Source organism: Alosa sapidissima, chromosome 3 (assembly GCF_018492685.1).
Source record: "Alosa sapidissima isolate fAloSap1 chromosome 3, fAloSap1.pri, whole genome shotgun sequence".
Taxonomy (NCBI): domain Eukaryota; kingdom Metazoa; phylum Chordata; class Actinopteri; order Clupeiformes; family Clupeidae; genus Alosa; species Alosa sapidissima.
In genome coordinates this window covers 31,953,624-31,981,095 of record NC_055959.1, presented here as the reverse complement: position 1 = coordinate 31,981,095, position 27,472 = coordinate 31,953,624, and the positions used below count along the sequence as shown (strand labels likewise).

Sequence of the window (27,472 nt, the reverse complement as noted above, 5' to 3'; positions counted from 1 at the left end):
CTGCAGTTCTCTTGCCAAACATGCCGGACGACTCAATGAAACGCCCATTTAGGCTTGCCATTTTACTTGTTTTTTCGGTTCACTGAAAATGACATGTGGATTAAAACTTGGTCTACATCCGATGATTGTCATCTGCATGACATTTCAAAATAATTGTCCTCATCTAAAATCTCAGTCTCACATCTGAATCATCGGGGCAATAACATATACCCACCGCTAAGATGTGGTCATCGTGCCAGCTAGCCCAGGCGGCAAGAGAAGAACAATATTTGCATGCGCCTCGGGCCCCCGTCACACAGGCCCTATTTTGTGTTTTTTATGTATCTATATATTTGTCTTGTATTACATTTATGTACGCATATCAATGTCTAATCAGACCATGTTGTGTCGTTGCAAAGTCGCTTAAATTAATCGGATGTTCAAGCTGTTGGCCTGTAATTAGCTGTCACGCTCGATTGTGAGACTTTACATAGTGCATCTAGGCACTAGCAGGTAACCTTCCACAGTAAACACTATAGGCTTCAGGACACGGGACAACCAAAGAGCATCCGTGCATGGGATATCCACCTTCACATAACATGCAATAGTTACAATGATGATCGCATTGAATGCAAACTAGATTTTTTTGGAAGCTTCCGTTACGCACAAGTGCTTGTTTATTGAAGTGTTTTCTTTAATGGGCTCTTTTTGTCTTTGGCGTTGGCTTCAGTTTGGCTTGAAGACTTGAAAGAAGTCGTTTTCATACTTGACAAAAAGGTAGCTGATTACTTCCATTCGACTTCATTGCACAGTGCACACAGGGGAAGAACATCTCCAGTAGCAAATGTGTTTATATGAGCTGAAGTCTCGTTCATTGGCGGAGCAAGGGGGTGGCTTCGGGGGCTCAAGCCCCGAATCTTTTATCAAAAGCCCCGGATCTTTTTTGTAGCCTATGTGTTTTCAATTTCCAACGTTTCTAATTTAACTTCCCCTTGGTTTCTCTATAAATGTTACAAAATGTAGGCTACTATTACTGAGCAAATAGGCTATCCCTTATTTCCAAAGCCCAATAGCCTATTGACAGATAATCTGATTTCCCACACGATGAGTTCAGGCAATCCCAGAGCCGAGATGTAGTGGTTTACGTCATAAACCTGGCAGGAAAGTTCAGAGCGGCGCAGTGAGTTTAAACAGCAAGCTGGTAAGAAAAACTATTGTCAAGACATTAGGCAATTAGGCTACTGTACCCCGGAATACAAAAATAAACTTCAGAAAGACAGAAAGTTTCTTGTAGCCTACTGTATTCATAGAGTCTCAATGACCGACTCAGTAGATTTACCTGTTGTCAGTTGAGTTTGTTCAATTTATTTATTGTAGGCTAGTAGCCTAGGCAAATATGAAATGGAGATGTGGCTACCGGCTACCGGCGGGATTTTGAACTTGCATGTTTCATGCATTTTAGGGCAAACAAGACCATGAGATTGACGTGTTCTCCGTTTGAGGAACGTAATCAATTGCGGACGTGCAGCTCAGACACAGAGCGCATAGGCCTAGGTTAGGCTACTTTCACTTTCTAGAGTGCGCATTAATTACGTAAAAGATGCTTCCTTCATACCAAAACAACGATCAAACATTATCAAATGTATCATGACGTGTTGTCACAAAGACTCACTCCAATTAGAAAATCGAAACCAAAATCAGTGTGTAAGTGTTCAGGGGCGGTGGTAGTGTAGCGGTTAAGGAACTGGGCTAGCGTGCAGTAGCTTGAAAGTTGTCGGTTCAATTCCTGGCTTCCACCGTTGTGCCCTTGAGCAAGGCACTTAACCTCAAGTTGCTCCAGGGACAATGTAATCCCTTGTAATATAGTTGACATTGGCTAAAAATGCGTCAGCCAAATGTAATGTAATGTTCTCTCATTGACGCCTGTAGGCCTATAAGGAAAATGCGATTTCAGTTTGTAAAATGTATCCCCCCCTCCCCAACTGAATTAGTTCACCTATGTGTAGCACTGAAGGGGAGAATCCCCCCCCCCCCCCCCCCATATTTTGAAAAATGAACTTTAAGCCCAGAATTAAACTTAGCTTCATGTGTTCCATTGTACATTACAACAAGTGGGTTCACAATGTGGGGCTGTGCTAAACCTGACCATAAGGCTACTTTTGCCAGAGTTCAAAGTAAAAATGTATTGAGACAAGGTAGCATCCCATCAGGGTTATCTCAGCATAGTATACTAGCCTATAATATACAAACCATAACTTATAAAAAACGCTTAATTAACTAAGTGCCTTCTGATCAGATAGGCTATGCCTATATAGCCCTCTTTAAAGACCAAAAGTACCAGTCAGATATATTACATTACATTACATTTTAGCAGACACTTCTTGACCGAAGTGACTTGAACTTTAAGCCCTCTTAAGATATACCTTGAGTCTCACATTTGTAAAGTCTCAATGTCCATTAGTTTACACAGAATTCACTAGAAGTCATTATTTAAGGGGTTATTTTTCAAAATGTTCTGCTGGGGGTGCATGCCCACGGACCCCCCTAGCCTTCCTGTGTGTGACACTGGGCTAAGCCCCCAATGTTTCAAATGTCTGGCTCCGCCCCTGGTCTCGCTTAACTTACAATGATACGTACTTATATATATATAAAAAAGAAGGAAACAAAGTACAGGCTAACTGACGGAAATCTGCGGGATTTGTGCCCTGCGCAACAAATGTCCGACAGATCGTGAAGCTCATTCTAATTGCGCTAGTGGATGATAATGCGTAAAGTGCACGTACAACCAGTTGCCGAAGTTTTGTTGCACTGTGTTGCCAGCTTCGTCACGACGCAAGAGTGGCTTCACAAAGGAAATCAATCCACAAGAGAGGCAGTGAGTCATCGTGCCGTCCAAAAGTCTGCGAAGTTACAGGTCGTCATAGGCCAAAGTGTCACGGTCCATAAAAGACCCCATCAAATTGGAATGCGATTTACTGTCAGCAAGGAAGGTTTCGTTTGTACCACCACTGACTTAATCATCAGGTGACGTGAAACTCATTTGGAGGCGGAGTTGCGTCGTCTGTGCGCACCTCTGCCACGGATAGTGGTCCCCCCAGACACTTCTGCCTATATATACCTCTTAAGCGGCAGGTGGAAGAAGACATACCAACACTTGGCAAACAAATCCAAGTTGGACAACATCCCTATAGACGAGTGGCAGAGCCGTCAGACAACCTTACCGGGGAGACAACACCTAACGCAACTTTGAACAACAACTTGAGACGCTTCATTTAGAAAAGTAAGTGATGCATGTGTTTAAAATGTGCAAATGTATGGCAACGTTGTTATGGGATTAATAACGTACGTATAATTTAACAGACATCTAGGATGACAGTAATTTACAAATATCTATTTAGCTATTTATGTCGGTTTTGTTGGTGTAATCGGACCCTTGTATCAGACAGCAGTCGGACAATCTAATTCGAGTAAAAACTGATGTCTGAATCTACCCACTGTTTAAATATACCTGACATAAGATGTTCAACTCGCTTTCTCGCTTTTACTCTTTGGAGTAAAAAGTTCAAAGTTGTGGTTGGCTGTGCGCATTCAGATTCAGCACCAAGGAGAGCGACTGTTTGGAAATGCCCCACTTTTGACGCTTTGCTATTAGATATATGTTAAACAATTTCTGTCAGTTTCTGCCTCTTCAGTCTAGTTGGTTCCAGAAAGAGAATGCAAAGTTTTGTAATTTCACAAATGTGAATTGGTATGGATAGCTTTTCCTCATCAAATCTCTTAACAAACCCAAATAGCTAAAAATGTTTAATTTCAGAATGTATGTTATCTGTCGATATGTGTTAACCATAACCTCTGAATTAACTCGCAGATGGCCATAATCCTGAAGCCCTGGACAGTCCTGGTCGCAGTTGTCCTGTGCGTATTAATCTGTCTCGGTACCTTTGTGGACGCGTATCCACCCAAGCCAGAGAACCCCGGCGAGGACGCGCCACCCGAGGAATTGGCCAAGTACTACACGGCACTGAGGCATTACATCAACCTTATCACAAGGCAACGGTAAGCGCCGGCGTTCATAATAGATTGAAGATTTCACTCACTCCATTTTTTGGAAACTGACTGACTTTTTTTGTGAAAACCATAACTTTCTTATGTGTGTCTCGTACTAAATAACTAAATAACTTGGAACTACTGTAGCAACGGCGATTTAACCAAACACTTATAACTGAAGCTTCATTCTTCCTAAAAACAATTTGAACTGTAATTAAATCAGACAAAGAGACTATAAAGACCCTCACTCACAGAATCACAAGCTCTTAAGTTAAATGCGTAAGAGGAGACTCGGACTTGTAGTGATGAAGACTCCAAAATGTGTTCTAGCCGGTGCATCCTGGGGCCCTTAGTGGGTTTGGTGAAATTTGAGTAGGACGCTCATCTTAGTTGAAATTATGTATAGTTATTTTGTGCTCTCTCCGATGTTCAAGTAAAACTACAACGGACTTCCAAATGGTAGACTAGCCTATCCGTGAAACATTTAGAGATCGCCATTTTGATACTTCAAGTGTAGGCTTTCTTGTAATTTGGTGTCTAAAATTACTTTTATAATGGAGTGGCCTCTTCAAAGACTCATATGATGATCTGTAGACATTTTGATGTCGGGTTGAGGATCTGATTCCGTTATTATTTTTAACAGAGTTATATGTCCCGAATAGTCTCGTGTGGCTGCTGAGATACCTTACAGAATGACGCATCTGTCATGAAAGCAAAAAATGAAGCAGTTTTTTTTTACCTAGAAAAGAACACTACAGCTGGGTCACAGCATGAAAGAAACAAATGAACTCATCCAGAAATATGGATTCTAAATTGACATTTACGCTCGCCGTGGAAAGTCATCAGTGAATCATGACCAGAGTAACAAAGTATGATGCTTCTATACGATGTGATACTCCCAGGTAGCAGGTGCAAGCAACGTCTTTCATCGCTATAACCGGTCAGGCGCTCAAGCGCAAACGGAAAGCCGTAAATTGTCTAGCCACTGGGAGCGCCGCATGGACACATGCGGAGTGGCGCGCCGCGCGGCGCCCTATCTAGCAAGGCAATTCCAGTAGGAGATATGGCAATTTAGGAAAGGCTAAAGGACACGAATGGAAATCTGAGTTGGTCTGTAAGTGGAGCCAGTGATCGTTGTCGGAGTGCAATGTTCTGTATTAGTTGCTGCCCCCTTTTATGCAACTACTGGTTGAGTGGTAATCGGGCTGAAAGTCAAGTGCTCACAGCGCGTTAAAGTATTTCTGAACAATTATGCACAATTTGGGTGCTGCATATATGTTCTAATTTCTACCAACCGATTGGATTAGGGGGGTATATTACACAATTACATTCTGTGGTGCTAGCTTGCTGATAGGTGCTCTAAAACCATCCAGTTTTCAAGTATTAACTTTCACTGTAATAAACACTTGTCCAATGTAACCCAAAGCACCCAACGCCTCCTCACAGGGTCCATCTTTTCATATACTAGCTGTGCACTTTTAGCTAAATATGGCTATACTGAGGCAAGAGATTTAAATCAACAGTTCCTAATGTGTTACTTGTTTTTGGGACAGAAAGAAACAGAAAAGATACAGACTACAGCAGACTGTCAGAACAGTTACGCTCATTTTATTCCAGACAGATGCATATGTTAGCAGTTCACCTTTCAAGGCATTTAACTGGCCATTGGGTCAGATAAATTAAACATGAACTTTTCTAGCATTTAAGATGCATGTCATTGACCTGTTTCGAATTTAATGTCGACAAAAAGGCTTTACTTTGCACCAAGCTGTTAAAAAGGTCAGATGTAACCACTAGCGCATTCATAATAATTTGCATTAAAAGATTACAAGAAAGAGTCCAGCGTCTGCATGCTCCACTTCCCAGTCATGGGGTCAGATGTGGCAGTGAGAAAAAGCATTTAAAATACAGAAGTGAATGCCACCCACCCAGTTAATTACACAGAATAGAGGAGAGGATTGCAAGGCTCTACAAGGCTCTGTTGACAGATGCAGCGGTATCCCACCAGGAATTATTTCTTTCAGACAAGGGTTAAGTGGAGTATGGAGCTGGCAGTTACACTTGGGGTTAATTGCAAACCCTGTGACACTAATATGTTCCTCTGGCTACAGAAATTGCCCTGGTGTTTCTTATTAATGCTGCTTAGTGAGAGTTTGCGTCCTCATTACTAACAAAACCTCTACCTGAACTAACTGTGGCACTCCACTGCAGGTCTTTTATCTGATATTATGAAACTTTTCAATCTCAACAGTAAAACTGAATTTTAGTTTTCTCTCCCTACCAGAGTTGTAATGAATTTGCCGTTGTGTGGAACAAACAGGTTTAGTATAAGTATAAGTATATACACTCTTTTGATCCCGTGAGGGAAATTTGGTCTCTGCATTTATCCCAATCCGTCAATTAGTGAAACACACATATATACACAGAGTATCTGATTTTGTAAGATATCTATTTATCTCCCAGCATCATGTGTCAGTGTCAGGGATATGTCTGTGTATTATAAAACAAAAATGTTGTGTTTGTGTGTGTGTGTGTGTGTGTGTGTGTGTGTGTGTGTGTGTGTGTGTGTGTGTGTGTGTGTGTGTGTCTTTGTCCGACACTACCCAACAAAGACATTCTGTAATAATGAAAATAATGGCATATGATTGATTGAAAGGGGGGAAATTAGTTCTAATGGGCGATTTGGCACACCCCTCTCCATGACTCATTTCCATGACAAAGCTACCTTATAGTGGCACAGGCCCCTTCCAAATTAAAGACTCTTGTATTTACCCGACTTTGAAGTTAGGAATGGCAGAACAAGCATATGAAAGACATGTGTTCCTCAGCTAAGCGAGCAGAGCAGAGGAGTGTTGTGGATCTGGTGTTGTTAGATTACCATCTATGAAGATCAGAGAACAGCCTGAGAACTGATGGGGGGGGTCTAATTTCCTTTATCCATGGCATCTGCAAGAAAAACGTGATCTGTCAAATACAAGTTACTGGATAAATAGATAATGCATATCAATAGGAGACACACACACTCTTACACACACACATACACACCCGCGCAAACACGCGCACACACGCACACACACACACACACTCAAGAAGAAGAAGGAAGGCACTCGATTAGTAAACATTTTCCTTTGAAAAACATTTTTGACCCTCTTGTGTGTTATAAGCAAAACAATCAGAAAATCACACAGCAAATGTCATGAGAGAGACATGAGTTATGTGTACAAGAAGCGTGTAATTCCTTTCCTTATCGCCCTGGTGTGCTGTGCGGCCTGCAGGTTATCTTCCCTGTCAAAGGATCCCATGTTGTCTATTTGGCATTCAAAAGCACACATAAAGGATGAAGAGAAGACTGGCAGGGTGGGGATTCTGAGAAGCCTACCAGATGGCTCGATGTGCTGCCGTTGACTTGTCAGTGAGACATGTTTATCAAAGACAGCACAGGGACGGGAAAGGAAGGGCAGGGAAGCTGGGCAAAGTCTCAGCGTGGGAATCAAACCCCATTGTTTGTCACAGTGTTGCTCACAACTTGATCTACAGATAGAGTCGCTTCAAAGAATCACAGCGCATTCCTTTGGTGTCTCCTTCTCCAGGTATGGCAAGCGGTCGACACCAGCTGAGGGCGTGCTCTCAGAGCTTCTGTTTGGAGACAGCACGGAGCACAACCAGAGATCAAGGTGAGCGGAGAAAAACTCAAACTTTAAGATGAAAACTCAAAATTGCATTTTCCTTTCAAAAATTGGTTTACATAAAAAGCAAAAAGTGTTTTGCAATAAAAATGCGGGTGTCGATGAAAATGTGTGATTGAGTTTAGACTCAGATTGTGAATGTGTTGGAGCACCCTGCTGTAATTCGTTTTGGAGAGCCAATATTTCATTATGTTGTTTATGGAAGAGGGGACAGAATAAGTGCTTAAGCATCACAATGGTAAAAACAACAACAAAGAAGTGTTGATGGAGGTTCGGTGAGAACGCAGAACTCAGAGTAACTTATTGGGAAAATCAGACACTCAAACACCCTCAAATGTCTCTTCATCGTGACATTTAAAATAATCCCACTTTTTCGACCTCCCAGCTCCCGTATTCCAAAAAAGGCACACCTACGCCTCCCACTATTTTTCCGTGCACGATTCGAGCTGGTAGGAGAACATGTCAAGTTTGCTCATTGCCAGGGGATCTGCCATACCGCTCCCTCTGTTAATGGGAAAACCAGAGTAGCTCATGAATGTTTCACACTTTCGGAGGATGCTGGGGATAGACAGCATCCCAACCTTGCTCACTTCCTGTCTGGGGAGAGATGTGTGCAGCTGGCACATGATTCATTCAGAATATCTAAACGTGCACAACATTCCACCGTCTACCTGTCCTCAGAGAGGCAGGCATATAGCCTTTTAAAAAGTTTGAGTGAAGGCATAAATAGACACCTACATTTCCATAAATCACTTGGAACTGACTTGGAGAACATGTTGAAGAAAGCATTGAAGAAAATGAAAGCACTCTAGGTGGATCTGCAAGCTAAAGGCTTACGTTCTCATTCAGCTAGAACGACAACCTTTGAACTCTACCCTCAGATCTTGTAAGATATATACAGTAGGAGAGAATCCTTAATGAGCATTCACATGGTGGAGGTTGGCCACATCCCTTGGCCATAACCCAGCTACACCTGAATGACCCATGCAAAACAGTCCAGACATTGTCCAAATCTGACTATACAGTCCCTTACTTAATTCATTCGACTGACGCTTTTACCCAAAGCGACGGACATATGTCGATCATTACCAGGGCCAGTCTCTCCAGAGCAACTCTGGGTTAAAGGTGCTCTAAACGATGCTGGGTAACGTCACTTCTGTTGACTTTCAAACAAAACAGAGACCCGTTCTGCTCCCGTGCAATTGAAACTCTCAAACACATTGTCTGTGATTTGCTGGAACAGTTTGTTATGTTTTTTATGGGCTAGGTTTGCCCAGGTTGTTTTTGTTGCCGTTTTTGGAGCCTGGGCTGTCCACAGAGATCACGTTTTTTTACAGTGTCAGGACACAGAAAGCCAGCGTTTGGTTAGGTGATGTTTGCAGTAGGTGACTTTAAGTGCCTTGCTCAAGGGCTCAATTATAGCAGCCCTGAATCGAACCTACAACTTCTCTGACTACTGTACACTCGTCCAGCTCCTTAGCCACTACCACCTGCCAAGTATAGAGCCTTTCAACAATAAAAACAAAAACAATGCTTGAACATTCTATTTGGTTCCCAATCTACTTCCTCTGCATTAAGATAACATAGGAATGTTAAAAAGGAAGTATTGTGGGGCCAACTATGATGCTGATAATGGAACTCTCTTGAAAGGGTCTATAGAGCCAGTTGATACGGCTTCTTTTTTTCAACACCTGGTTGGATGTTTGTTGTCTGTGTTCCAGATACGAAGACTCCAACATGTGGTGACTCCCCCATTCCATCGTTCTGTCGACTGATCTTCACCATGACGATGAGTGAAGTCCACCTGTGCCTCACACCGCAACCCTCCACTGCTGTCCAACAACACATGGCTGTCTGAGAACATTCGTCCTGGAGTTTTACAACAAAAACCTCTCTCTCTCTTCTCTCTCTCTCTATCTCCCTCTCCTCCTGCCCTTCCTCCTCCTTTTGTCTTTTCTATCTCTCTTGGTATCATATTCTTTAAATATCTTCATGCCATTCCATTTCATTTCTTTCACATAGAAAATTGTACATAATTTATTATTGAATATAGAGAATTAAAACAAATAATGTAACTGTATCTGTCAACATCTCTATGTCTGACATGTAATCTTTTTTGTTTGTACTGTACAAAATTACTATATTGTATGTGAATTAAAGTTTATTGGATGAGTCGAACTGGCTTAAGTTTGTACATTAGTGTTCTTTTAACACAACACCATAGCATAACATATACATATAAAATCCAACATTTTTAAAGAGAATTCTCTGTGGCTGCTAACAGTAATGGACTATTAGGGACGGTGACGGTGTTGTCTGTGACAAATGACAGAACTATACAACAAAACTAATGGGAAACACTAATAGATTGATTGCACAGTCAGATTAAAGTAATATAATATTATTGGTGTGGTGTGACAGACTAAACGGATATCACAGAGAGTGTGTCCACAGACACAAACACATTCTGCATTCCACATGTGTGCTGTATCACAATCCATACACATCTGAAAGCAAATAATTTGGACTGAAATTAAATGATGATTAAATGGATGGTTGCTGTTTCTTCTCCATTGTAATGGCCATTTTAATAGCTGAGCTTTTTATCCTGTTCTTCACACTGCAGCACTCTGCAACCCACGAGGTGTAAAGAGGTGCTATTGAACAGAAATGTAGGCTGGAGAACTGGCAATTACAGGGTCGTGATTTTATGGTTCGGGGATTGGCTTTTGCCAGATTGAGAGCTGGCTTGCTGAGGCACTCAAATATGAAAACATAACCACCTCTGTTTCTCATCTATATCTCTCTGCCTTTGAATACTTAAGAGAGATGCAACAACATTATCACATCGAACATAGGTATGGTCTTTTTCAACAACAACAAAAAAAAACATACCAAAAACAATCTTAGATCGGATCTAGCAAGAATGGAACCCCCCTGGCTCTCTTGATGCTTGTGTTGTCCTGCCTTCCCTCATCTATTCATTCTCACCTCCCCTCTTCTCCACTCTGGCTTTGCCTCCCCTGATGGGCTCATCATATTAAGTTTGTTTGAGCCTCTATTTCCTCTCATCGCCAGAAGATGGCAGTCTTGTTGCATTTGATGTCGGATGCCCATTTTAGTGTCGTAGTAGAATATCTTAATGTATGACCTAGTTGCTGTGGTCATGAAATAGAAAGAGAGGAGACAATGACTCATAGAGCCAATTAATATCTATCTATCTATCTATCTATCTATCTATCTACTTGATTGATAGAGGGCCAGTTGTTACTACGTGAGAAGTAGTCAGCAGGTACCTAAAAAACAATTCTGACTAATTGAACTAACCTAACACAGAAGCCACAGATCAAAGCAGTGCTACTAATATCTCCATAGAGTCATAACCCTAGTATTAGCATTTTATACATTCTACAAAGCATGAAGAGAGACACTGGCTTTGACTATATATACTGAAAAAAGAGCACATCCAGATAAGTATGGACGCTAAAGCCTGATGAATGTGGAGATAGCAGCCAAGATTTCATACACCATATTAACGCTTCACAGACCTTGGGAAACCTTTCCACTACTTTAAATCACATTTGGGTTACACCAATACTAGGGAAATATTCACAGAATATCTCTGAACTACAGGTTGATCTCTCTAAAGATTATTTTTAGTTTATGAGGTTCTTATCTCTGAATGAGTGAGTTGCGAGTTTGTGACTTCTTATTATAATCTGCTCCATACAAAAGTGTCTGTAAGAGTCTCATTGCACTGAAACATCTCTGTTGTCTAGGAGAACTGCACAGATATTGCTTAATATCTTGCTCAAGAAATATTTAACAAACTGAAAATCCTCCTAGTCATTTGGTTTAATTATGCTGGGAGTCTGCATCATGGCATTGGACAATGCCACACTAACTTCTCAATGGGTCCATGGTGATAGTCCTATTATTAATGATAAGGGACTGTTCGTTATTTATTTAAGGGGCTACCGGAGGAATTTTGGGAGCGTTAGTCAAAAAAGACGTGACCCTCCCTCGCCAGCAAGAATTTTTTATATGACCCTCCAAAGTGATTGAGAAAAAACGCATGACCCTCCCCAACAATTTATTGATGCCTTCTGTACTGGGTCAATTTGGGAGCTTGCATGCTACCACTACTTCCTTCAAATGTCTTGAAAAGGCTGTCGTTTGCACAATTTCACAAATAATCACCGGGACCTAAACATACCTTTTTCCGGGTTTATCACATATTTTTAACTTTTTCACCCGCTGTCTTAGGAGATGCTGCAGGGCCGTCGCAAGGGGAGGCCCTGTGCGAAGCCCTGTGCGAACTTGACAGGTGCGAGGCCCTTTTCACGTACATGCATAAAATCATACTTTACACGTAGCCTACTGTCGGTGAATTTTAAGTAGGCTAATAGGCTACACCAGCTTGTCTTTAAGAGGGGAAATTGTATAGCCTATAACATTAGCAAATATTTGGCAGCCGGATAAGCCGTTTATCAGGCCTACATCACGAAACCAAATAGTGTAACAAAGGCGAACACTGTGCTGAACGCTATTTGTCAATGAGCAGAAACACACACGACATTCAAACTATTGATAAGATGTGCACTATGGTCTGAGGCTAACATTGGACAAATAAATGACATTGACTCGCCATATCCTGACTCAGAAAAAAAAAAACATTTTCTTGCTTACCTTGCCGCAAACTCAGCAATGAAGTCATAGGCCAGCTTGCAGGTAGCCTATAATGGTCTTTTTCAATTCATAGAAGGGCGAGCCCACTAGTCTCTCTTGTGACATGGAGGTGCGCAAATAGTTTTTAATAGCCTATTCAACTTCGAAAAGCTTCGTTCACCCGATGCCAGTCACTGATTGCAATTTCAAAGATCGAGAAGGTTTGTTCACTCTTTTTAAGTTTTAAATGCAGTAGCCTATCTGTCCCCTTTGGAATTGTATCTCGAGCCTATTATGAGGTCCAATGCGTTATGTCCTGGGATTCGGACGTGCCTGGTGGTAATGAGGAGCAATATGAGAGATGATTTTGATGATCATTGATCGTTGTTTTGGGACGTTAAGCTTAAGGCTACAATAGGCGTTAATGAAGAATAAACGCTTATGTCATCTTTGGCCAGGTGCCAGGGCCAGACGCGAGCCCACATTTTGCTGTTTTCATGAATACAAAAGTTGGGTAACCCTCCCTCCTAGACTAAAAAAAGTTGGGTGACCCTCCCCTCAACAAAGAATAAAAATACATGACCCTCCCCTATTTTCCTCCGGTGGTCCATTCCATAAATACCGAACGGTCCCTAATCAGCTATTCTTGTTTACTATGATTAAGCTATAGTTAGCCTACGAGGGAATTCATATCATTTTAAAAACCATCCTGACTTTACAAAATACAAACCAATACAAACGTGCAAGAAACGTTTGTACAGCGCCTTAGTGTGGCTTGTCTGATATGTTGATAGCCTAAACCATGATGCCATGGACGCTGCCTATGGGCCTACAGTGAACTTAATTTTGATAGCCTGGAGTAGTCTGGTCACAGATCTTACACGTGATTTCCAGACAGACTGTCACTTACCCTGAAAACAACCTTTGATAGATTAGGATACCAATGAATTAATCTGTGAAATGAAACATATAGAAACGTGGAAACCTAATGAAGACTTCATCATCTTAAGATCAAAGGTTTGACAAGTTATGTAGCCTACTGAAAAACGAGCCTACATTTTCCTCACGTAAATCTACACTTGGACAAAGTAGGCCTAGCTTAGAAGAAAAGAACACATCAATCGAATAAATTAAGATCAATGAGTAAACAATAAAAAGCATCCGAGCACGGACGTGGTGCCTCTTAAAGTAACACGTTTCGTGACTGAAAATGGCATCAGAGATCAGTGCCGCGAGATTGGTGAGGCCCACATCAATGCGTTTCCCCTTTAAGGGTACGCGTCGGCTGGACTGTGATTTGATGATTGGTGGCGGACCAGGGAGGCTACATCAAATTAAACACAGACAACGACGCGACCACGAGAGCACAGGTTAGTGTTGATAATAGAAATGTGCTATAATAACGTCTTCGTTACCTGTAAATAGAGCATTTGGTTGATTTGCTGACGTTATATGCTCACGTGTTATTTCATGTTCCTCATCCTAGTCAACGCAGCCATATGTTTTCCTCCCAGTCAGTCAGACAGACAGACCTACTACCAGGACGAAACATTGCCATTGTGCATGCATCGCATTGTTTATCTTAGTGCGGAGCGGTTCGTAAATGAGAATCATAATGTTTAGAGAACCAAAATGCCGTGCTACGTAGAAGTTTCCATTGAAAAACATATTCAATGTTCGTTCTTTAGTGTAGGGTGCAAATTAATAATGTATGCTTGGTGGCCCGGCAATGTGTCTACTCTTTATTGCTGCTCCTGCTGCCACAAGGCCAAAATCAGAGCATGATCTAATAAACGTGTAGACCTTGTTGGCTTATTATGCATGGATGCACAACAGCACAGGATTCTTACTGTAGTTAATCAACATATAATAACAAACCTATGACAATTTCTGATGACAGTGGCATAATTTAGGCCTGAACATTTGACTGGATAGGGTAAAGAAATGTGGTTGGGCAACAAAGACATGAATATTGAGATAACATGAAATAACTGTATTTGACATGAAATTGACTAGAAGTTTAAACTATTAACATTTACTATTTACATTTGATTAATTTCAAACCCTTTTTTGTTACTCCATCCTGTGTGTCTGTCAAGTCTATCCTACAGCTGATCTCTGTGTATGGATCTTCTTGTCCAGTTTATAGCCACTATGAACCTCTGCACATTCACACACACACACACACACACACACACACACACACACACACACACACAAATACTTCTATGTAACATCGTTCTGTACCAACACTATCTAGTCATATGTAAACAACAGACAACCTTTCTGACAGCGAAGAGGCATTTCCTCCCTGTTAGTCCATTTGACTGACTCCAAGCCACTGGAGCAAACTCACGTCAGGTGTATAAATAGTAGTATGTTTTCTAGAAAATTCTTAACCTACTTTGCTTTATTCTCCCAACATCTCCATTAATCTCCTGAAAACACTGCGCTCAAAAACAGCTGAGATGCCTCTGAGTTGGAATATTTGGCGTATGACCACTGAAGCCAAGTATGAAAGTAGTGGTATTGTACAACATGCTTTCCAATTGGCATTCTATTTGTGAGATCCCAAAACTGTCAGTGAAGTGGTTGTGCATTAGTTCATCAAAATACAGCAGGAAACTGAAACAGAGATTGCTGTGATGTAATGTCTTTGGCTGATGTGACTTGTGGCAAGATAGTAGGCTATTGAATGGTAGGCTGCTATTTTCATATCATCGTTTACATTTAAATTTATTCACTTACCCGACACTTTTATTGAAAGCGAGCGACTTAAAAAAGAGGAATATCATTCATGTTACAATGCTTTAGGAGGAGACCTTGTGCAAACTTTATACCCAGGATGAAATGTTGTGTTATAGCCAAGTTTACAGTCTATAGGCTATTGCCCATCCCTGTTGGTCCCTTATTTTTCCATGTCAGAGAGTAATGTGCTGTTGTGTAGCGTGATTAGCATGCTGTTCTCAGACAGTAGGGCAGGGGTGCCCAACCTTTTTTGAACCACAATCTACTTTTAAAGTTGACAGTGTCCCGAGATTTGCCAAGCCAAATAGAAAGCCATAGTCATCACTGGAACCTACATGTACCGGTATGTAGGCCTCCTACATTCTGCAATTTCAATTCTACTCTTCCTCAGTTTTTCCGCAATTCTATAATCTCAATGCCCAAACATCCAGTAGGCCTATCCCCATGCTCTAAAAAATGATTGGACCCTGTTCATTGTCGCTAGCAGCAATATTTATTAATATTTATTATTATTTTATAATAATTATTGCATATATTATTATTAGTAGCCGTGTTATGAGTAGTAGTAGTAATAGTAGGCCACTATTATTATTGACATCATTCTGTTGGCTACGTGAATGGTAAGACTCAGCTCAATGTGAAACAAAATGTTAAGTATTTTTTCAAAGCTGTTAATTTTTCAGCTCAGTGTTGAATATAAACACACAACCTTGTATTGCATTGTTTTACCCAGCGTCAGTTTGGAAAAGCAATTGCTGCGCAAGTGACTGATCTAGCCTACTGAAATTATATGTTTTAATGCGCATTCCGAGAGTTTGGGGATATTCTAGAATGCTACACAGGGAGTTGTGGTTTTTCACCCTGTTGTCACTCTTCAGGTCAACAAGCTGTTCCTTTCTACAGAGAGATGTTTTGTTGTAGTTGCAGACAAATGGATTCCATAGCACTGTAGACGTCAATTCTGATGTAGCCCAAATAGTGGAAATAACTCTATTTATCTATCTAATCTATCTATCTATCTAATAACTCGTTACTGTATGTGTGAAGGTTTCTTTATTTGGAAAGTCAAATCAGCACTTTCCCCTCGAGTTAAAATTATGCTTGTCTGTGTCAAGGCTATGTAGCCTATTGGTGTGATAGGCTGTAAAGTGAAATTAATAAATATATGAACGAGAGGCAACAAGTAATTGCATCTTAATAGCATTGCCAAGACCAAAACAAGAGTGGGAGATGACTGGTTCAAAAATTAAAGATTGAGTAACTGAGTTACTGAGTTTTTATATTTATAAATAGACAATTGGCAATCTCTGGACTGAACAGAATAGGGGAGAAAGAAGCTAGAATGACATGTTTATGCGCCTTTTATGAGGAAAATAGTGTTTAAAAATGTCCATTTAAATTGATCTCTTGCATGTTTTACATCCGAAATAAGGAGGATGCAGTTTGATACATCATCTGCAACCGGAACCTCTCTATCCATCCTGCTCTCTGCCATGGTGTTGTGGACACCCCTCATTCAGACACAGCCTGGAGAGTGAGGAGGCTGGGCAGTTGGCTGGCCATTGACAATGAGTGTTAACTGTGATATGAAGATGACAGGAGCGTGGCTCCGATATGCTGTGAAGATGTCCGTGTTAGGTCCCTGGCGAGGCAAGAGGCATAAGGCAGGAGGCAGACTCTGCACTGACACACACACACACACACACACATATATACACACACATAGACACACACACATGCACGAATATGCATATACACACACACACACACATATATACACACACATAGACACACACACATGCACGAATATGCATATACACACACACAGACACACACACCACTCACATGCACACAAATACACACACACACACACACACACCATACAACACGCATACACACACACACACACACACACACACACACACACTGGCACACATACCACGCATATACATACCACACACATACACACACACACACACACATTGGGCTGGTCTCGGCCTCAGTCCACACCATGGGGGTTGATACAGCAGATGGTGAGTCAGGGGTGTGTGTGTGATGTCGTAGGAGGAGTGGCCTGTCGTTAGCACAATGTCATAAAATGACCACAAGGAAGGACCCGTATATGTGCACAAGGGACGGTTGAAACCAGGAAGCAGACTAGGCTTGAGTGATGGGAAACAGGAGTGGTTGTTTGAGACCAGAGAATAGTTTGGAATGAAATGTTGAAATGAAGGAGAGGAGGAATAAGGAAGAAATGGATGTTTATTGGAGGAATGAAGTGATAGTACGCAGGTGAGGGAAATGAGGAAGGAGCTAGTCATTTGGGAGATGGCTGGTGTTCAGATAGCCAGCCAGCCTAATTACACGTCCTCAGCTGCCACTTTAGGGAGGCGTGTGGGTAGGTAGAGGGGCCGGGGGGGTAGGAGCCCCCCCCCCCATATCCAGTCCCAGAGGGGGATGCCACTGATGCTGAGCTTGCAGTCTGTGTGTGTATGCCACCACTGGAGCGAGTCTAGTCTACCTAATGGTGAGAGCCAGCCCATGACAGGACCTGACTGGAACCACGTTGTGTCAGAGAACAATAACAACAATAACAACTCCTCACACTGATACAGCTGCATAAGACATTTGTTTTTGTTTGTTTCCGCAAATGATGAGCAATTACGGTGTGCATAATTATGTTTTCTTTGTGGAGTTTGGGAGGTTGTATATTCATATCTTGTTTGTTCTTTTTCATTGGATATTTTTTAAAAGGTACTTTAGTGTCTAATGAGGTTGTTTTGTCATCGCTGACAGACCAAATTAGCAGTGATTTCTTACTTAATTTCTTAAGTGTTTGTTCCCCTTTTCTCCAAGATCCAGAGAAGCCCTTTGTCTTTAGCTTTGGGGATGTGTTGGCTAGAGCTGTGTAAATAAATAAATCAACTCTTGGGTAGAAATGCTAATCAGCACTGACCTCAAATCCACTAAACTCCTGGATACTCAAGCCTTTATTTCATACATATTTATATAAACTGAGGCTTCACCAAAGGGCTAGGGACTAAAATCCTCTTCTGTTAGATGAATCATCACCACGGCAATGCCTCAGCAGTCTTAATAATCTCTGAACTGTGAATATAAGTCATGTAGGATCTATTCATAATCTACCCATAACCACTAAGAGAAAAGTGGGTGCAGATTTTGTGTTCAGACATTCTGTTCTAACCCTATCCAAGTTCCAATTCAAGTTGTAAGTTAAGGTTCTGGCACGTCATTGAGTAGCCTCCTCCATGCTGTCTGAATATAGAGCTGGGATTTCCCATCCATCAAAGTCCACTTGCCCTCTTCATCCCAGGAGGGTTGTTTGGGGGATTCTGTGTGCTGACTGAATGAGATAATGAGTGACTGAGAGGCATCCCTGCTCCTGAATGCATAATATTTATTGTTCAGGCTATTCATTTGTTTGTTTGTTTTTGCTTCAAATGTTTTCTTAGATGTGGAGGACTGTAAAGACAATGAAAAAAAAAAAATACAAATCACTTACTTTTGAGAGTAGGCCCAAAGCCATGATGTCTGCACACAGTATCTTCCTCAAATCAGAAAACGTGTGCTGTCTCACTCTCACTGACAAACAAGCATAAATATTCATGTATGTTTGACTAAGAGAGAGCAAAGCCAAGTCAAGCCAAGCCAGCCTGTCATTCCAGAGGCTCTCTGTGTGATTCACCTGTGCATCAAACAAGCAATTACATTTCCTAATTGACATTGTCCCTATCCTCCTCTCATCAACATTCCGCACGCGCAGAGGCAAATGTCAGGTTGTTAACACGCACGAGAAGGTGAGGAGCGAGAGATGACCTTCTGGGCCTCTTAACACATCCTAATGGATGAGATTCACTTCCTCAGAGACCAGGAAACCGGGAATCCATAGTGACCCAGAGTGGTTATTGGTATGCATTACCTAAAGTCCCTCAAGGAAGTAGGGCATCCAGAAAGGTGTAGTAGCCTTTCTAGTAGAGCCCTCTGATAAGTAGGTGGAGATCTGGTAATGTATTATCCTACCATGCATATCTATAGTCCTATCATATTCAGATGATATCCTTAACTAGTTGAAGTGTACAAGTAGTTGAGTGGTAAAATTCCATTGAAAGTTTTAGGAGTTTCTTTGGTCAGGAATGTTAGTTTTAGGCGGTTTGGACGAAACATTAACGGTAATCTTTACCGGATAGTCATTGGGTCTGAATGAAACAGCATCAATCCGCTGTTCAGATGATTCCGATGTTTTCTATCACAATGAGTGGTGTGTACATCGCACTGGATGTGCAGTGCTTCTAACAGCACGGCTAACATCAGTGTCACCATAGCAACAGACTTGGTCATTAAAAAAAATGTGTGTATCTGTGTCAGCATCATGAGTGTGTCCAGGGTAATCGATGTGTTATTTACTTGGGGATTTCTGTTTAAATGGATTTCATTGCTGTAAATGTTGGAATCCATTTGAGCTGATTTCATTATGAAACTGACAAGGCTGAAGAGTTAATTAAAGGCCTCCGTAGTGTAAAAATCAACTGCTAAAAAAATTGTCTTTTAGATCTTATGTCAGAATCAATGGGCCCACTAAGTGAGAATATTTGACAGCCTGGAGATATTGGAGGATTGTGGCTTGGCTTGGCTGCTTGGTATGTGAGAGACTGTGTTAATGTTGGCCTAGTGAGCCGAGACTTCCTCTGTCATCTCTCCACTCTCTCAAGCTCTCTAGCTGTCTCACTATTTATACTCTTAATTCCAATACCTAGTGCATGTACACTCTCTGTGGTGTGCCATTTATTCAAACACAGGAACTATTAGAGTGGGAAGGGGGTGTGTCTGTGTGTGTGTGTGTGTGTGTGTGTGTGTGTGTGTGTGTGTGTGTTATTTTGCCGTCCTCCACCTCCTCTCCAGTCTGCACCTGCCACTGTTTCTGAGGCTCCTTTGGTCTTATTGTGCACATCTACCATTAGAATGGTTGGGGCATGTTGTGGCCTTTTGTTTTCTCAACGCCCCCTCAAGCCCTGCACCCCAACACAACACAACACACACACACACACACACATACACACACACCATTTCTCATGTATAGACCAGGCTATATGTAGTCATAGCAACCACAGATTAACATGCCCAGATGCTCCCTCCTGCTCGTTTCACCCCCCCCCCCCCCCTCTCTCTCTCCCCCTCTCCCTTTCTCTCTCTATCTACCCCCCTCCTCTCTCTCTCTTTTTCTCTCCCCCTCTCCCTTTCTCTCTCTATCTACCCCCTCCTCTCTCTCTCTTTTTCTCTCCCCTCTCCCTTTCTCTCTCTATATACCCCCCTCCTCTCTCTCCCTTTCTCTCTCTATCTACCCCCCATCCTCCCTCTCTCTCTCTCCTTCTCTTTCCCTCTCTCCCTTTCTCTCTATCTACTCTCTCCCTCTCCCTTTCTCTCTCTATCTACCCCCCATCCTCCCTCTCTCTCTCTCCCTCTCTTTCCCTCTCTCCCTTTCTCTCTATCTACCCCCTCCTCTCTCCCTCTCCCTTTCTCTCTCTATCTTCCCCCCATCCTCCCTCTCTCTCTCTCCCTCTCTTTCCCTCTCTCCCTTTCTCTCTATCTACCCCCTCCTCTCTCCCTCTCCCTTTCTCTCTCTATCTACCCAATCCTCCCTCTCTCTCTCCCTCTTTCCCTCTCTCCTTCTCCCTTTCTCTATCTACCCCTCCCCTCTCTCTCTCTCTCTCTGCATAGATTATGTGCCCTTTTCTTGTGTGTACCCCGCTAGTGCATCTGTGGCAGAATCTTATGATCCTACATACAGCAAGAACTCAAAAATGTTGTTGAAACAAGCCCTTGATCAGTTGTCTCTGTCTCCCTCCTCTCTCTCTCTTCCTGCTTCCCTCAACCTGTCCAGTCCAGGGATTCAGTCAACATGCCTGTGGCATCAACCGGCACGGAGCCTGGTGAGTTGGATTCAGTCGTGACTCAACATCTAACCATTACTGTCTTGCTCTCTCTCTCTCTCTCTCAATTCCCTTATATTCAGTAGGCTTTATTGACAAGCAGTTTAAAGGGAAATAGTGTTACCAAAGCATAGAACATACAGAAATATAGTAAACCCAATACAGAAATATGATAAGCATAATGTCTCTCTCTCTCTCTCCTTTAAAAGCTCCTTCAACTAATCTACCATGACAACTACACTGGGTATGAATGGGCTATGTCAGTATTAATTAATTCATTCAGATTCAACGTTATTTAAATGTAGAGTAAGATATTTTGGTTGTCAAAATATAAAATGTCTCTAAATATTTTATAGGTCTAGAAGAATGATAAAAGATTAATGTATTAGTTAATGTTTAAGGTCCCATTAAATTGTCTACACACAAGCATGAAAATACCATACAATATAAGAATAACGACAGAAGAAACAGGAACTCTTTTTCAGAACTACATTATTGTTGCACTAGACCCAAACCGGACTTTAAAGCATGTCAAGAGTCAAGAGACTGACAGGAGGCAAGTGGGAGAGAGAGATGGGGTGGGATTGGAAAAAGACTCAGGTTTAACTTGAACCCGGGTCCCCATGGCCACTTGGACCTGAGTGTGGTACGGGTGTGCCAGTTGCACCACAGCGCCCCCAGCATGTCTTTTACAACGAGATCACTACTGCTCCTTTAAAGGAAAGTTCCGGAGCAAAAACAACCTAGGGTCTATTTTCAGAAGCTAGCAAGTTCAAAATGTTGTTTGAGACAATAATTATAATGATTGGTGAAGTTTTGAGCAAGAATGTCATTTGCATTAACACGAAATTGGCTTACAGTAAAAGCGAACCGGGCATATGCTCACGTCACAAACAAAATATTTTACACCACTGACAATGTTCAAAATAGAATGACACTTCTGTGGTAGTGTGGTAAGGTTTGTCTACAGACAAATTTAAGTATTGTAAATGTTGTAAGTGTTTCAAAATGTTATAAAAATGTTATTTTATAAAGGGTGTGTTTTAGGCTACCTTAGCTGTCTTCTTATCACGGCCACTTTTAAGGAAGGCATAACAAGTCGATTAAGGAATGCAGCGTTCATTGTTCTTGCTCAAAACTCTACCAATTAATGTAATTATGCTCTCAAACAACATTTTGAACCTGTTAGCTTCTGAAAATAGACTAGGTTGTTTTTGCTCCGGAACATTCTTTTAATCCTTTACAATATTAACACAACATATATTTAACTGTATTAGTTAGCCTAGCGGTTAGCTGTTGCTTTAATCATTTACAGTATTAACAAAACGTATATCTTACTGTATTAGTTAGCCTAGCGGTTAGCTGTCACTTGATTGCATGCACTAAAGGCACGTCATGACCGTAATGTCCTAATTATAGCTGATCCTGAAGCAGAACCCAAACATCAGCTCTATTAATATACTGTACATATTATTAACCACTTTATTTCACTATATTTCTTGTATAGAGTGAAGGTAAAGGTGGCAGAGTAACAGACCTGTTGGTACTTTACCATTAAAATAAGCCATTTGTTACTACCATGATTTCCCAGGTGAGCAAAAGTAGCATGTACTGTAGCTTCCCCTTTATGAATCTGTAGATTATATCGTCTCTAGGCTGTCCTTAAGGACGGTGTTTTAGTTATTTAGCTATATCACGACCCGGCTGAGGAAGCTTTTGTATTGGATTTAATCCTCTCCTGATAGTTGCTGAAGTGCTGCTACTTAGAGCTCCCAGTGGCTCAGTGTTATCAGTCCACACAAAGATTAGAGGACAGGGGATGAGAGTAAAAGCCACAGCGTGGTCGTTTGTGTTATCACACCGCTGGTGGCATGGGTCACGTGGCAGGCAGACCCCAGAGGCTCAATCACCAGCACTCTGATCTGACCCGTCCCTGGCCCCAGAACCTGGAGTGTGTGTATTAGAGGCACACACACAAACACACACACACACACAGAGTATACACAGAGTATACACAAAGTACACACACACACACACATACACACACACAAACACACACAGAGTATACACAAAGTACACACACTGAAAATTAACTGCTACATGGACTCCTAACTTTATAAAGCTTAGCATAGTAGCTTAGCATAGTAGGCTCTTAGGACACTATCATCTCCCTTCAACCATCAACAGCCCTGGGGTATCATTTTCCTTTCTTTCACATCTGAAAATGAATAGATATTTCATATGAGCGTCCCTTAACCATTTCACATCTGAAAATGAATAGATATTTCATCTGAGCGTCCCTTAACCATTTCACATCTGAAAATGAATAGATATTTCATATGAGCGTCCCTTAACCATTTCACATCTGAAAATGAATAGATATTTCATATGAGCGCCCCTTAACCATTTCACATCTGAAAATGAATAGATATTTCATATGAGCGCCCCTTAACCATTTCACATCTGTAAATGAATAGATATTTCATATGAGCGTCCCTTAACCATTTCACATCTGTAAATGAATAGATATTTCATATGAGCGTCCCTTAACCATTTCTAAGTCACAGAGAGCCGTCTAAAACCCTCGGTTCACTTCAGCGGTCCTTGATGATCCTCTGGTCATCATTTTTTCATGCCGACTCGAGATCATTTATGCTTGGGGCAGAATATTGACTTTTCTCATGTATGGTTCTTGGTATTCATTCTAATGAACCTGCTGGAAGCTCAGTCAAAGGGAATTATACACTGATAAAATGGTAGACGGAAGAACTGAGTTGCTGCTTTATAAATGAGGGTTCTACTTTCCACTTTGGAGAAAAAAAACACATTAAATGCTGATTCAATGACACTAGACTAGATGTTTTAAAACACAGAACTGATACTAAAGGAAGTCACAGCTGGGAGGCATAAGTGTGTTTTATGTGAATCTCACAGTCTATGGTGGACTAGTGGAACAGGTGCAAAATGATGATAAAGAATGATTTATCGGTTTCATTGCATCCCACAGCGCGGCAGCAGTACCCAGTAAAACATGGTGGGCTTGGGCTTGCTTACAGGAGTGGAACAGTGTCTGTGGTTCTGTCAGAGCCTGCCTGTTTGTGGCTTTTTGGGTTTTGCCTAATGAATGTTATTTTGAATGCACTCAACTCAGCATAAAAAACAGTGCAAGTGTGTTAGATTATTCTGCAGTTGTAGCGTTTTACTTTGCAGTGTCTAAAGTTAGTGTTGGGTTTCATGCGTCACTGTTTTTAAAACTACAGTATGTGAACTCTGCCACCTTTTTAGATAGTATGTTATAGGTAATTACATTTTGTATCATCTTTGTCATACTGTAGACATTTGAAACACTTGCATTGATTTGCAAGCTAGCTAACTTTTTATCATTGCCAACTCTGCTGTTTTTTGTAATTGCAAGACATTTCCATTACAGCAGGTAAATGGCATGTAGTAGTATTTTTACTTTTTAGTGTAATAGCATTGTGAGATTTTCAGCACAATATATAATATCCACGTGGCACCAAATATTGCAATATGTACAGTACTGTATTTAATATCCTGATTTGATAGTCCTCTGCAGTCTACAATATGGTACAAGACCTTATTCTTCTCTTGTGTCAGAGCGGAAAATGGTAAGAAAGTCCGTAAAGGACAATTTTACTGGGCCAAGATGGCTGCAGAGACTCCATACAAAAATGTAACCATGTATCGCAGAATCGATTGAATACCCTATGAATTCTAAAATGTAAAAATTGCAATAATATGGCATCATACCCCAAATATCATAATTATATGTCATATTGTCACCTCTGTTGCTATGCCCTAAATTCCATAAGCCTGTCAATGCCATCATGGAAGCTCAAAGAACGAGACATATTGCATTATTATACTTCATGCTTCACTTTCTCACTCTCTGTCTCTTACTTTATCTCTCTCTCTCTTTCTCTTTCTCTCTGACTCTCTGTGTTCTCTCTCTCAGCGGCTGTGCCTCAGGTTCTAGACACCCTGAGCGATAGCAACAGCTCCACCACTGCCAATGACCTCGACCTCATCTTCCTCAAGGGCATCATGGAGAGCCCCGTGGTGAGTTTATCCTTCCCAGGGCCCCCCATCCACACACAGCTCCATTACCCACACACACACACACACACACACACACACACACACACACACACACACACACACACACACACACAGCCCCATTTCCCACACAAACAAAAGACACCCCATCCACACACACCCCTTCACCCACACAAACACAAGACACCCCACCCACACACACACACATACACAGCCCTATTACCCACACAAACACAAGACACCCCATCCCCACACACACACACCCCTTCACCCACTCAAACACAAGACACCCCATCCCCCCACACATACACCCCATCACCCACACAAACACAAGACACCCCATCCCCCCACACATACACCCCATCACCCACACAAACACAAGACACCCCATCCCCCCACACATACACCCCATCACCCACACAAACACAAGACACCCCATCCCCCCACACATACACCCCATCACCCACACAAACACAAGACACCCCATCCCCCCACACATACACCCCATCACCCACACAAACACTAGACACCCCATCCCCCCACACATACACCCCATCACCCACACAAACACTAGACACCCCATCCCCCCACACATACACCCCATCACCCACACAAACACTAGACACCCCATCCCCCCACACATACACCCCATCACCCACTCAAACACAAGACACCCCATCCACACACACACACAGCCCCATTACCCACACAAACACAAGACACCACATCCACACACACACACCCCTTCACCCACACAAACACAATCTACCCCCATCTACACCAAACTGGTCACGTCAGCCACACTAACACAAGTATGCCCCATTCACACCAAACTGGTCATGTCAGCCACACTAACACAAGTATGCCCCATTCACACCAAACTGGTCATGTCAGCCACACTAACACAAGTATGCCCCATCTACACCAAACTGGTCACATCAGCCACACTAACACAAGTATGCCCCATTCACACCAAACTGGTCACATCAGCCACACTAACACAAGTATGCCCCATTCACACCAAACTGGTCATGTCAGCCACACTAACACAAGTATGCCCCATTCACACCAAACTGGTCACGTCAGCCACACTAACACAAGTATGCCCCATTCACACCAAACTGGTCATGTCAGCCACACTAATCGTGCGTTCCGATTGTACGTGCTGCCAACTTGTGACAACTCGTAACTATTGAAATGATGTCAGTTCCTTGTGGGACCGAGCTGTATGCATTCTGGTTTATGTTAATGAAGACGAAGGAGTGAAGGCAGCCAAGAGGAGGGCAAGGTAATTGCAAAGCAAAAAATTCACTGAAAGAAAATGCAATGTGGTACACCAAAATGTATTTAAAATGTGGAGAATACATGCAATCAAGTATTTTGGGCAATGTGGAGTCACAAGCTGGCAGCAGATTAAATGCTCATGAGAGAGAAAAAGATGCAGTTTTAGACGTGACTGAAGCAAGCCAGGCATAGGCCTAGGCCCGATGGTAATTGTAAAGCAATTTACAAAAGATTCACTGAACAAAAATGCTGATATGATACATGAAAATTTAGCTAAAAATGTGGAGAATGCAATGCAATCAAGCATTTTGGGCGACATGGAGTCACAAGCTGGCAGCAGATTAAATACTCATAATAGAGAAAAAGACGGTTTTAAAAGGACGTGACCGAAGCTAAGGCAAGCCAGGCAATAGGCCTATAGGCCCGACGGTAATTGTAAAGCAATTTACAAAAGATTCACTGAACAAAAATGCTGATGTGGTACATGAAAATTTAGCTAAAAATGTGGAGAATGCAATGCAATCAAGCATTTTGGACGACGTGGAGATACAAGCCGGCAGCAGAATAAATGCTTGAGAGAGAAAAATGCGTTTTAAAAGGACGTGCAGCAAGCAGGTGATATTTAGAAATCCAAGACTAAGAACAGACAGACTATGTAACTGGACACATTGAGGCCAAAATATTGAGAATTCTACAGGGAATGTTGAAGATGAAGGAGTGAATAGTGGCAAGAGGCAAGCCGAAGGCTGCTGATGTGAAAATGCTGATGTGGTACATGAAAATGCAATGCAATCAAGCATGTTGGACGATATTTTGGCACAAGCTGGCAACAGAACGAATACTCGCTGGCCACCTCCGAGGGGGCGTGAAAAAAAAAAGATGCGCATTTAAAACCAGGGCCTAAATTTCAGCGCGGGATTGCAGGGTATTGCGCATAAATTATTACTAAGTATTGAGCATACTAATAAAAGTCCCGCAACTCTAGCCACGAGAAATTAACCACACATTTTACAGCGCTGTCTGATGTTAATCTAA

At 41.9% G+C, this 27,472-nt stretch overlaps 2 protein-coding genes across 3 annotated transcripts in view; both read left to right on the top strand.

The window, feature by feature from the left end:
* Window positions 1-3,093: 3,093 nt before the first annotated feature.
* Window positions 3,094-9,894, top strand: pyya (peptide YYa). Its single transcript, XM_042085343.1, has 4 exons — window positions 3,094-3,259; window positions 3,848-4,035; window positions 7,617-7,700; window positions 9,434-9,894. The coding sequence occupies exons 2-4, from the start codon at window positions 3,848-3,850 to the stop codon at window positions 9,456-9,458; spliced, it is 297 nt and encodes a 98-aa protein (XP_041941277.1). The 5' UTR covers window positions 3,094-3,259; the 3' UTR covers window positions 9,459-9,894.
* Window positions 9,895-13,702: 3,808 nt separating this feature from the next.
* mpp2a (membrane palmitoylated protein 2a) overlaps window positions 13,703-27,472 on the top strand; it is a 31,909-nt gene continuing 18,139 nt past the window's right edge. For both annotated transcript variants that reach the window (XM_042085305.1, XM_042085304.1), the window contains exons 1-3: window positions 13,703-13,750; window positions 21,028-21,076; window positions 25,053-25,156. In XM_042085305.1, the coding sequence (XP_041941239.1) occupies window positions 21,046-21,076; window positions 25,053-25,156 (135 nt within the window). In that variant the 5' untranslated portion in view covers window positions 13,703-13,750; window positions 21,028-21,045. The remainder of the gene's footprint in view (window positions 13,751-21,027; window positions 21,077-25,052; window positions 25,157-27,472) is intronic.